The 12,943-nt window shown below is 32.8% G+C and overlaps 2 protein-coding genes across 2 annotated transcripts in view; one reads left to right on the top strand and one right to left on the bottom strand.

Moving 5' to 3' along the window:
* Positions 1 to 4,666: 4,666 nt before the first annotated feature.
* LOTGIDRAFT_105725 (hypothetical protein) lies at positions 4,667 to 5,411 on the top strand (the record flags this gene model as incomplete). Its single annotated transcript, XM_009059649.1, has 2 exons — positions 4,667 to 4,869; positions 5,201 to 5,411. Coding segments are annotated over 2 exons (414 nt in total), but the record flags the coding sequence as incomplete, so codon positions are not given.
* Positions 5,412 to 7,868: 2,457 nt separating this feature from the next.
* The window catches only part of LOTGIDRAFT_228723 (hypothetical protein), a gene marked incomplete at both ends in the record, with an annotated part of 14,599 nt that continues 9,524 nt past the window's right edge, over positions 7,869 to 12,943 (bottom strand). Inside the window, 10 exons of the mRNA XM_009059648.1 lie at positions 7,869 to 7,950; positions 8,106 to 8,186; positions 8,602 to 8,765; positions 9,039 to 9,176; positions 9,526 to 9,628; positions 10,182 to 10,250; positions 10,787 to 10,906; positions 11,234 to 11,396; positions 11,931 to 12,051; positions 12,398 to 12,496. Coding sequence (XP_009057896.1) covers positions 7,869 to 7,950; positions 8,106 to 8,186; positions 8,602 to 8,765; positions 9,039 to 9,176; positions 9,526 to 9,628; positions 10,182 to 10,250; positions 10,787 to 10,906; positions 11,234 to 11,396; positions 11,931 to 12,051; positions 12,398 to 12,496 — 1,140 coding nt within the window. The remainder of the gene's footprint in view (positions 7,951 to 8,105; positions 8,187 to 8,601; positions 8,766 to 9,038; positions 9,177 to 9,525; positions 9,629 to 10,181; positions 10,251 to 10,786; positions 10,907 to 11,233; positions 11,397 to 11,930; positions 12,052 to 12,397; positions 12,497 to 12,943) is intronic.

Here is a 12,943-nt window from a genome sequence, read left to right as displayed (position 1 = left end):
TTTGTACCTCCAGTCTCGAAAGGCTGGCGCCGCCACTAGAACGCTGAACCACGCCCCCCCTCTCGACCCTCTGTAGAAACGCCACTCACAGAAATTCAACTAAGATAAAAATCAATATTTTAAGAAATAAAAAAGTTGTTGATTGGTTTATAATATAGCCATATTTAAATTGAAATGTACTGATTTTATATAACCTCCGGAATATGAGGATGGAATGAGGTAGTGATCTATTTTAATCAGATTGTCATTATAATTTTAAGATATATATTATTGTATATTGTAAACGAAGCTTAACAAGAAATCTGATTGGTCAATATGAGGACTATAACAGTTATATCAGTCAGTGTATTGGACAATCAGATATGCATAGGCGCTGTGTGTACACCGCAATCAATGTGTTTTTTAGGAATGCATAATATGTTTTACATATGTTGAACTGGCTACAACTGAGCGTAGGAACGTATATAGTTATTGGAATCGAGACTTAATTGTAAGCCTTTCTATACAACGATGCTTCGGAAACAATAAGTACTTATGGCGTCTAGAAAGAGTGCAACAATAGAGAAAAGCAAGGCTAGCATTTGCAAATAGAATAGTGTCTTGCTGGTTAACAGCGACTTTCTTTTAATATTGCACCTATTTGATCTATTGTAAATATGAATGGCTAATGTAAATTTTTGCCAACTTTGATTAAATGTACTTGTATGTCAATCATTTTGTTCATAATGTAATAAAACTCCATGTAGATGACACACACTTGTTTTAGTTGGTAGCCTATTAGCCTCTGAAAACTTAGTTTAGCCAGGCCCGTAGCCAGACTTGCTTGTTCAGAGGGGCAATAGAGCGCAATGTTTAGTTGAAGTAATGGAATTGGTCGGTTGTCAGAATGTTTTCGTAGCTTCGGGCCTGGGTTTAACATTCTGACTAAGCACACTGTTTCAGTCTGTTTGTTTTTCAATCCCGGCTTAGGTCGAGATGTCGGTCAGATTTGCGATGCAGGTCTGAGGCCGGGCTTTGGAAAAAAATAATATTGTCCTTTCAATGGGTCTTAATCCCAGTGCGCTGCACACTGCGCTTTAGACCCTGCTTATTAAATATCCCTCGAAGAAGTAGTAAGCGGAAGCACAATACATTGCATTGTCTGTCTTCATTAGCCTAGTCGATAGAACAGTATACAGTCCGATCAAAAGCAGAAATATAGGAGGAGGAAATTTTTTGTATTGCTTTTCTCCATGTGCCAATTTAGTCATTATTAGCATTTCCAGCTCATCTTTTCGTAAACTCAAATATAGGTTTCGCGTACACCTTAAACCTTAAATAGAGAAGAATTCAACTTTAAATTGATCTTTTTCAATGGTTCTTATTGCATTTTTACCGAAGTAGGCCTACTCATTTCACTTTTTTCAGAATTTCATGATAGCTTTAATACTACAGTCTCAAGCGAATCATTTTGAGACAAGAGTAACGTCCCTTGTTGATGGACTCTCCTGAAAAAAAATTCAGAAAAGGCCTAAGTATGAAAACAATATTTTTGTCAAAAAGTTTTGAATTTGATTAAATTCAGTGCATTATTTGCAATTTGTTACTCGTCAATAAGCAATATAGTCCTTTCTGAATATATTGTCATGTCAATGATCGAGTCGACATCTGTCTAGAGCTAAAAGAAAGGGGTCGATGTCGCAGTGTTGGGTAGAGAAGTCATTCAAATAAAAATTTAAGAGAAATCACTTTAGTGACTGTACATAGAGTCCAATCTATGTAAAAACAGACAGAATTGACTATCGGTAGGCCTACCCAGAAAGTACCTTCATCTTTATTTTTTTAAATTTATGGTAGGCTACTACTGTGACACATTTATGATCTATTTAAAAAGAAGTTTGTAATACACAAAATGAACATTGTAGCGTACAGACCAATAAAATTGGTACTGGTATTGCCTAGCCTACATCTTTTACCTGAGCTGTTTAAATTATTGTACATCTTTATAATAAACAAATTTGTTCTGTTACAGTACTGATCAGTGATATTAATGTAGACAAGGAATGTTTGAAGACTTGGTTTAAGATTAAATATGGAGGTGTATAAAGTGGAAGATATTGTCAAATTGATTCATAAAAAAGTAAGAATTGTTTAAAAGGGCAGTAATTTAAATTCTTGACCAAATTATCATTCCACAACTTAGAATTGAGTTACCTTATCCTATGATAAGATAACCATGTTTTGTTATTTCTTACGATTACTGCAATAATAAAGCCAAACTGTTTCTGGATGATAGAGATTAATTGTAAATGATCACTGGCTCTGGCCAAGGCATTAGGCAGATTCAACCCCAGAGCACCTTATTGCCTAGCAGAGGCAAATAAATGCCATGTACCAACCAAAATATGACATATGAAAGCATTATTCTGAAACTAACCATGAACTTCATTTTCAGATTGAAGATATCTTTACCCTAATGGTATGTCTACACGATGAATCAAAACTCAGCTTATGGCATCATTGGCAGGATGTCACAAACAAATTCCATGCCAATATCATCAAAATAAAACGTGAAAATGAAACTAGAGAAGCATCTCCAAAAACTATTGATAGCGACAATGATAATGAAGATGATAACATGGAAAATGATATGAATGATAACGAGTCAATTGAAGCCACTGTGATAAACTCAGAATCTGGCTCAAATACAGACCTAGTGCAGTCTAACATGCAATGCCAAGTTAATGGGACAAGTCCAGTGATTGAAAAAAATGACAGCAATACCACACCCTCTTTTCATGATGTTTCTAGCCATGAGATTTCAAATTCAAGTGCGAATATAACCTCAGCTCATTCAGTCACAGATGCACAGACAAAATGTGCCACATCCAATATCGACTTACTGGCATCAATTCTGACTTTGAATTCAGATTTTTCTACTTCTAATGTGCCTTCAAATAATAATATGCCAAATATGAATGTTGCACACACCAACAATTCTAAAGACAATTTTCCATCTACTAGTCTTGGTTCAAATGAAAGAAGCCTGCCTCAAAATAGATCTCTGCCACATCAATCCAGCCAAACTGCTAATTTAAATGTGCCAGTGACTGTAACAGTTGAAGATAATGCCAAAACAATTCCTGATTCTGATATCTTAGCTAATGATTTACGTCAATTAGCTGACCTAGCAGCTGAGGTGCCGTACAACTACAGTTTACCTGTCAACAGTAGAGGAGAACAGAAATCTCTAGCTTCAACATTATTAGGTAAGATTTTAGATTGGCTTGAGTGGATGCTGATGTCACAAGATGCAACTTTTAAAGGTGCTTAGCATAACTCTTGACTTGTTTCTTTTGAAAATCAGATTGTTTTGGAAACATTATAAACAAGTGAAAAACAAGGATAACCATCATAAGGATCATTAATGTAGAAACCTAAATTTACTTAATAACATGAATAAAAATTAATATGTTATTCACAGTAGAGACAGTATTTAGTCACTATCTTTGTTTGTATGAATCTGGCACACACTCCATCTTTTAACATTACAATGTAAATTTATATTTCCAGATAAAGAAACTGGCCAAGAAACTAGAGACAATGACAAACAAGATGGCTGCCATGATGATGGAAATGAGGACAATATTTTTGACTCCGAGAATCAAAATCCAGTTAGTTCTGAAGAAGAAATTATTGAAGCTTTACCTCTTAAGTCAACTCCAAGAAAATATCCCAAGAGAATACGGAAATCAAAAAAAGATGATATGTTTTCATACATAGAGATGGGTGAAGATTCAGAAACGCCCAAATCTAATAAAGAAAACCAGAAGACATCACAATCCTCTCGAAACGATTCTGATTCACCATCTACAAAGAAAAAGGGAAGACGGAAGAAAGATAAATTATTATACAGTAAAGAGGGTTTTATAGAGAATATTGATGGAAGTGTAACTTGTAAGATCTGTGGTTTACGATTGGCTAGAGTCACTTCTATAGGAGGTTGGTATAAACTTTACTGCACAAGTGTTTTGTACAAGTGCAGTTTTTAGGCTCAATTACTTGGCATTTTCCATATTTCAAAGACAGGTAAAACTATGTCAAAAAATTAATAATATATAACAGACTGTACAATATGTTAGATAATATGAAAAAACTATAATTTATATGACTATTTGATAATGTTGCAACCCCTGTCTGATTGTTTATCTTCTGAAAATATTACTTGTGAATAGGTCTGAGAACTCCAAGATTTGATATGAGTTTTATAATGATGTTTATAGATATATATATGACCTGTTTAATCCCACAGTTATTGTGTGTGACATATATATCAAATACAGACTCTTAGATATTTGAAGCTTGTGAACATAATAAATACTACAACCGTAATAAACCAAAACTGTGATGAAATTTTATTCTGCTGTCCAATTTAATTTTTTGTGATTGTGGACATGTAATGTTGAATATTTAGTTGATGACTATGTGAAAAGTGGTTGATAAGAATTTATTAAAACATATGAATTATATACAAGATGAATTCAACCGACCACCAAGTGACAAACTAAACTGACGCTCTCGCATGCACTCAGTCACGCTTCAGGCCACTCAGGCGCAAACATGCTCCCTGTCCATATTTGGCAATCAGCCAAGTTAAAACTATGATTTCTATTTTTTTATTTTAGCCCATCAACGTCAACATACTGGCAGCCGACCATTTAAATGTTCAATATGTCCACAGAGTTTTACAACCAAGGCTAATATGATACGCCATGAAAACACACATAACGGTATAAAACCCTACGAATGTGAGGTCTGTAAAAAGAAATTTGGAGAAAATAAAACATTAAAGATTCATATGTTAACTCACTCTGGAGAAAAACCTTTCAAGTAAGTTTTTCTCTTTCTGATTCTGTATGAAATAAACATACAAACATACCTCACTGACAGTCACCATAAATGAAAACACAAATATGCTTTATTCATAATTTTTAGTTTTTTTTTTCATCGCTCAAGCCGAATAGAGCCACGAAACTATCGTTCTGTCCATGCCTATTAGAGTATTGATAGTCATTACTATTATAAGCTAATGGGGTCATTTCTAATATTTTATTTACAAATCAGTACTAGAATTAGCTATAATAGCTATGTGGACATTGCAAGAATAGTTCTAACTTGAGTCTTGAAATAACAGCTAATACATTTTCATTCTTCTTTATAGATGTCCAATATGTTCTGAAAGTTTTGCCCAGAAAGGAACTCTACAGTATCACATCTATCGGCATACTGGTCATAAAGGTTATTTATGTTCTGATTGTGGGAAATCATTTAGACAGAAATCTCAGTTAAAATGTCACCGTTTACGTCAACACGAGAAAACTCCTACTTTTAACTGTGATTTCTGTTCCAATACATTTTACTCTAAAGGTTAGTCAATTTTATAACAAAATTGCCCTCATTGCACACTGCACACATTGTCTGCATTCATTCATTAACTTGCAGGTATAATGTTAAAATCATTTTTTCATGATAACGAAAAGTTTATCTTACTGTTATATTTCTGTGCCTTAAGATGAATGGAGAATTTGTGAAATCATTGATTAAACTTTTACCAGTGATTGTTGTTCCATAAAGATTTGTCTAATCTTAAATTATTTTGATGCCTTTTTATTAGTTTTTACACATTTCACTAGAATTTGATGAGTTATTACCTAATGTAGGCATCTATACGAATTTGAAATCTGAAGGATTATCTCAGATGGAATATTTTTCTTTTCAAATGCAAATTTGTTGATATATTTCAGGTGATTTGGAACGTCACAAGTCAAGACACACCAATAACAAACCCTATATATGTGATGTCTGTTGTAAATCTTATACTAGACCAGAATACCTGAAACAGCATCAGAATATTCATAAAGGTTTAAAACCTTACTTCTGTCAGGAATGTAATGTACAGTTTCATCAGGCCTCCCAGTATTATAGACATATTAAAAAACATCCTAAAGACAAGGCTGTTGATCCTGATCAAAATTTAATTCACGAAGATTTTGAAATTCCAGTGATGGAGAATTTAACTCAGGAACAAGTTGCAGCCGTTTTGGAGAGTTCACATGGTTATGGTGAGGTGTTTCATATCACGTATTTAGAACAACCTGGTACTATCATCGATGAGAAGGCTGTGTCAGATGGCATTGCAGTGACAAGTGACATGTTAGTGTCAAGTGGAATACAAGTGTCTGATGGCACAGTGTCACATGGCAGTGACAGTATTATATTAACCAGTAATATAAATAACAATGCAGTAGTGACAGTGACTGACACTATGGAAGTGACAGAAGGTGTGCCAGTCAGTGACGGCATGTCAGTGTCAGATAATATTGACACTGTCGTTATACAACCTAATATTGACACTGAAGTTGATTTTTCTGCTATTAATTTATTAGCTAATGCTACCACACAGCTGACCCAATAGTAGGAGAAGAGTTCCTTCAGAGTGATGTGCTCTAAGTTAATATATTTTAATTTCTGATATTTTATAAAATTGAGATTTAACAGTGATATCTAACATGAATTAGAACATTTATTTTTTCGATACAAAACTAAATCATCAAGTTTCAATACTCCACTACTAGTCTAGTCTAGCAAAGAATGAAATAGATTAATTTTTTTGAATTATCTCCAATGAAATGAAGAATATCATTGTGCTACATTAGCATCATTAAATTTATTGATCATAAAACAGCCTATACTAGATGTGTAGAATTATATAGAATATATTTCCCTTGTATTGCACTTGTTAAAACTTGTTACACTTGTACATATAATAAAATATTTATCAAAGATTTATGATCATATGCTCTTGTTGATGTTTGGGAGGTAAAATGGATGACGGACAACTTGTTTTTGTTATGCATCAAAGATGGAAGGAAAAATAAACCGTATTTATATTATTTATATCTATTATGTATGTGGTCTTTCTAAAAGGGATACAGAATTGACAATACACATTAACAGGTGACATCAGATATTCCTGGAGGGTAAATAACCATGCCTTGCTTGACTAGCAACACCAGTCCCAGTACTCTGTGAAGTGTAATAAGAAAACAGACCTTAAAGCTAACAGGCTGAAGAGTGACCTCAAGAACAATCATGTCTATCAGTGTTTGCATCACATTCATCAAGCAGATGAATTGCCCCATTATTTCATTCAAATTTCAATGAAATAAAAAAAAGCTATCAACTAATATTTATTTACAATATTATAAAAAAATCAACAAAAAGCTGTTTTATAAACATGATAAAATATAATATCACAGAGTTTAATAGCAACAATATGGACGAATTGAGAGGATAATTTAGGCTAAATAAAAAAAATAGTCAGAAGAGAGTGTCCATCATATAATGTTTCAAGAAAAACTCTGAAACAAATGATGGTATGTATACCATATAATTGTGAAGACTATGCGCACCTTGTCATTCCTAGCAGTAAAAGTGAGGAGTCAGTCAGAAATTTAGTCAATTTTTGACATTCTATTGTAATATAACAACAATAATGTGCTAGTCATTTCATCTCCCTTAAACTCTTTCAAACATGTCAGAAAACTCTCCTGCCACATCTTGTTAAATTTTTACAGAAATCGATTGTCAGTCAAAAAGTTGAATATCCTAAAACTAAAAACTAACTATAGACCTCCTCCAAATATGCCACTTTGTTACTGTCTTTGTCCAGAGTTCATTTACAACTAAACTGTTTTGGACGTGTCACAAAAATCTCTAGTCTTGGTTCTGATGTTGTGTCAGCCAGCCCTATTTACTAATATATAGAAGAGTCCACTCCATTTAGCTTTAACAGTATAACAATCTCCTTTGAAGGGAAAGACCACTATTTAATATCCATAATAGATAGGCACATCTTCAGCACTATAGTTCACAGTTGGTATACACTTGGACATCTTATGGGCAGCCACCCTGAAAATAAATAAATTAAGTTTAATAATTTGAATAATCAACACATCTGTTTTTGACCCTTAAATAATGATGCTTTTGTCAAATGTAGTGTCAATTTGATGAAAACTTTAAAATTTAAAGATTTGTCAAAATTTTATAAAACTTTGATTACTCACTTGCTAATGCCTTTACAATACATACAACTTAAATTTCTTAAGTTTTTACACCCCTTTCTAAGATATCTCATACCTTTATCACTGAAAATATAAGAAAGAACATAAAAATATAACATATTGCACGATATAACATAAAACAATATTGCATTCCTTGTCACAACCTGTGAATCACAGGCTGTGATACTACCTACCATAGCAAAGCATAGCACAACAATAAAAATCATAATACAACGTTGCATATTATTGCACAACTGTATAACATAATGTATTGCATAGCAATTGCAATGTAACATCACATTATTGTAGAATAATCTAACATAACATTTAATGACTCGTGTAGCAACACATAACACATGTGGAAACTGGAAACTAATTTTAAAAAGCAATGCGGACTACTGGTATCAAAGACAACTTGGAACACTCTTTACAAACAACTCGAACACTTTTTACAACTTTAAAAGCCATCTCGTTCTCCCATTTCATTATAGGCACCTACCTGACTAAGATACAGCCACTGATGTCCAGTTCTAATAAATATGTACAGACACCTGATAAATACTGTATACTCATATCAGTTACTAGTTTACATCCAGATAGGTTTAAAAACGATAACATTCTACAACAGAACGCCAGGTTCTTTATAGCACTGTCTGTTATATGCTGTAATAAAAGGAAAAAGGAATTCACACTTTTGATATTCTCTAATAAAGCTGCTTATTGCAAAGCATCTTCACAATGTCAAGTTATTACAAACTACATCTAATATCCTGACTGCAATAGCCATCTTTCTTGTATAACAGATGTTTGTAAATTCAGTGATTTGATTGGATTGTACTGCTAGCGCATCTCTAGGTTTTTGCAATCAAGGATTTTGATCTAGTGTTTCTCAAGTTTGCTAGTTGAATACTAAGTAACAATAAACCATCTACCTACCGTACAATGTGAGATATCCAGCCTCTGTATTTCTTTACATTGTTGAGCAAATTTCTGTAGTCCTAGATCTGTGATACTGACACACTCTGATAGACAAACATCACGTAGTTTTACATTACTACCTAGAGATTGTAAACCCTGAAATATATATCAATATATATCACTAGATCATTGACCCAATATCTATACCATAGAAAAAAGGTATAAAAGTATATGTGTTGCCATTGCCATTAGTTGCACAAGAGATCATCTCAGTTTTACCTTTGATTTCTTTTAGAACATGTAGTCAGTCAAAAAAACTAAAATGTGCAGAACAACAGGACTTAAGCTCTTTTTCAATTCAATAATAAATGCAGAGCATCAAAACATACAAATCTGTTTCGTCAAAAAAGGATATAGAACAGTAGACTAGAGGTACAGAAGAGTTGAATATAAAAAGCCATTTTTACTAAATTCTCATTGTTATATGAATGAAGCAGAAACTGACCTGGTCCCCACAGTTACAACCTGAGATATCTAGAGATGTCAAACTGTGAATCTGTCCTAATAACTCAATACCAGCTTCACTTATATTCTCACAGAAACACACACTAAAATACGTTAGATGGTGACATCTGAAATATATATAAACACACACTAAAATATGTTAGATGGTGACATCTGAAATATATATAAACACACACTAAAATATGTTAGATGGTGACATCTGAAATATATATAAACACACACTAAAATATGTTAGATGGTGACATCTGAAATATATATAAACACACACTAAAATATGTTAGATGGTGACATCTGAAATAGATATAAACACACACTAAAATATGTTAGATGGTGACATCTGAAATATATATAAACATACACTAAAATATGTTAGATGGTGACATCTGAAATATATATAAACACACACTAAAATACATTAGATGGTGACATCTGAAATATATATAAAAACACACTAAAATATGTTAAATGGTGACATCTGAAATATATATCAACACACACTAAAATACATTAGATGGTGACATCTGAAATATATATAAACACACACTAAAATATGTTAGATGGTGACATCTGAAATATATATAAACACATACTAAAATATGTTAGATGGTGACATCTGAAATAGATATAAACACACACCAAAATACGTTAGATGGTGACATCTGAAATATATATAAACACACACTAGAATACGTAAGATGTTGACATCTGAAATATATATAAACACACACTAATATATGTTAGATGGAGACATCTGAAATATATATAAACACACACTAAAATACATTAGATGGTGACATCTGAAATATATATAAACACACACTAAAATATGTTAGATGGTGACATCTGAAATATATATAAACACACACTAAAATATGTTAGATGGTGACATCTGAAATATATATAAACACACACTAAAATATGTTAGATGGTGACATCTGAAATATATATAAACACACATTAAAATAAGTTAGATGGTGACATCTGAAATCATGGAGGAAGAAAGTAAAATTTATTGTCAAATTAAGAAAATAATTTCCAGCTCTATTCTGAAAGAAGCCATTTGTAAGTGCATTCTGTACATTTAAGGATGTTCATTTGAACAAAGTGTTTTTTCTTATTCCTTGGACTAAATTTTTGAATTATTTGCATATCTTTTAAATTGTATGTATTCTAATGCTGAGATCCATAGTCTCTGCATGTGACCGAGGCCATTGCTTTTAGCAGAGAAATACATAGCCTACCTTTTATGTATATTGACAATAGCCATGTCTCCTACTCTGATACAGTTAGTCAGATTTAATTCTCGTATTTTACTGGCATTACCACCATCTACTAGATATCTTATACCAGCATCACTGATTCTACAAATATACATACCAGTTCATAGTATGCAAGACATATTTCAAGAAAAAAAAAGTTTAATTCTTCAAAGATATAATTATTTGGCAATGGCTTTAGCTTCAGTATGTTAGCCTAGCTATTGTCTTTTCTTTTATACTTTCACTTGTCCATAGTGGCTCAGTGAGGTAGAGGTCAAAGACAACAACATTACAGATAACTCGATCAATTTCATTGACATCCATTCACAAACATTTTGTGTAACAATATAAACCAAGGCCAAAACAAACAAACTGTGCATTGTACACAGCATGACATTAATATCAGAACAAGAAAAGCAGGGTGTTTACCTGACACAGTCAGCTAAGTTTAAAACGGTGAGATTTTTACAGGAGGAAATAGCTTTCAATGAAGAGTCTGTCAGTCGAGAACAGTCAGTTAGATAAACATGTTCTAAATTAGGACATTGTTTACCAATTAGTTTAATACTAGCATCAGAAATTCTGTGGTTCCCTGAAAACACAGCAGATAATGGACAAATCAAAACAGACAGTTCTCTTTTCAAGGCTGATTAAGATCCTTTTGTACAAAACAATGATCTTGTTGAGAAGGGGGGAAAATCATTTATTAACAGAAAAAATAAATAAATGTGAAAACTTTCACAAACTTTAAGATATAATGAAAACACTTCATAAAAATAGTAGACCACAGCAATATACGCCCACCATGGCATGCGGATGGTAAATATTCAAGATTTTGGGGCAAGGGCAATAACTCTGCTTCTAACAGTCGAAAATATCTCAAATTCTAACTTGATCTTCGTTTTATGAATTACCGAATTTCATTTGATTCCATCAAAATTTTTTTAGAGCGTTTACAAGCAAATGTTGACGGATGGACGGACAGGGGTGCCGACAATATACGTCCACATAGGGAGATGTGGGCGTATAAAAATGGGAGCAAAATGTTAGGGAGATAGTATGGGTCTACATTGGTACAAAAAATATGTATTTTAAATATTTAAAAGAGAAAGCACAAACAACTTACCATCAACTTTAATTGTCACTAATTGTCGGAATTGGGCTATTTTTTTAAATGGTTCATCTGTTAATAATGGTGAACCAAGGAATGATGCTGTCCTAAATTTATGACATTTATCTGCTAATGCCTGCAAAATAAACAATAATTCACCAATAATTAGCAACAATAATGAAAACCAGTTACTATTTTTCTACTCTTAATCTGTACTAAGTCTGTCTGTCTAAACTAAAAAGACAAATATTGCCCTAACTGTAATTTAGTGTAAATGGGTACACATAATCCGGGAAAGATAAATGCAAAGAGGTTTGGTCGAGGACCAGATGATATCTTTATGGGTGTTTCTTTCTTCTCTTTTTAAAAAAACACAGCCTGAAGAAGCCGTATTAGCAAAGTTTGAATTTCAGTCAGTGATTGTTAAATATGTATATTTAATGGGACAGTACAAGAGAAAAAAGAAAAGGAAGTGAGCTCACCATAACACTTTCATCATTAAGTGTAGGAAATTCATTTAAAGCAATCACTTTAATATTGGTACAGCCTTGTGCTAAATTCTTAAATCCACTAGGTGTAGTCTGTAAAATATAAACATAAGATATAACTGAACGTATTATTGCAATTCAGCAATATCAAATTTTTTATATCCATAAACGTCACTTCCCTTGAAGAAATCCTTTTATTTGTTTGGGTGACTGTTACACAGATATATACCAGAAATAATATTATAATACTGTTATATATATATGGTACTTAATAGTACTTGGTGTAGTGGAGCTTAAACAGTGTCGGATCCAAAGGGGGGGGCAGTCGGGAAAAATCTCATAACTAGATTAGAGATACGGCAATCTCAGATATATTGCCCCCCTTCCGACGTAAACCTGGCTCCACCACTGAACTTAAATGACCAAAAATCTCTATATAGACATATATTGACATAGTCCATTGTTCAACCCTGCCGTGCAAAGTCTTCATGAACGCTCTATACCTTTATATAGATACGAGTAATAATGTCATATCAAATA

Source organism: Lottia gigantea, assembly GCF_000327385.1.
Source record: "Lottia gigantea unplaced genomic scaffold LOTGIsca_4, whole genome shotgun sequence".
NCBI classification, from domain to species: Eukaryota; Metazoa; Mollusca; class Gastropoda; family Lottiidae; genus Lottia; species Lottia gigantea.
The sequence above is the reverse complement of the archived record's forward strand: the minus strand, read 5'-3'. Positions and strand labels throughout refer to the sequence as shown.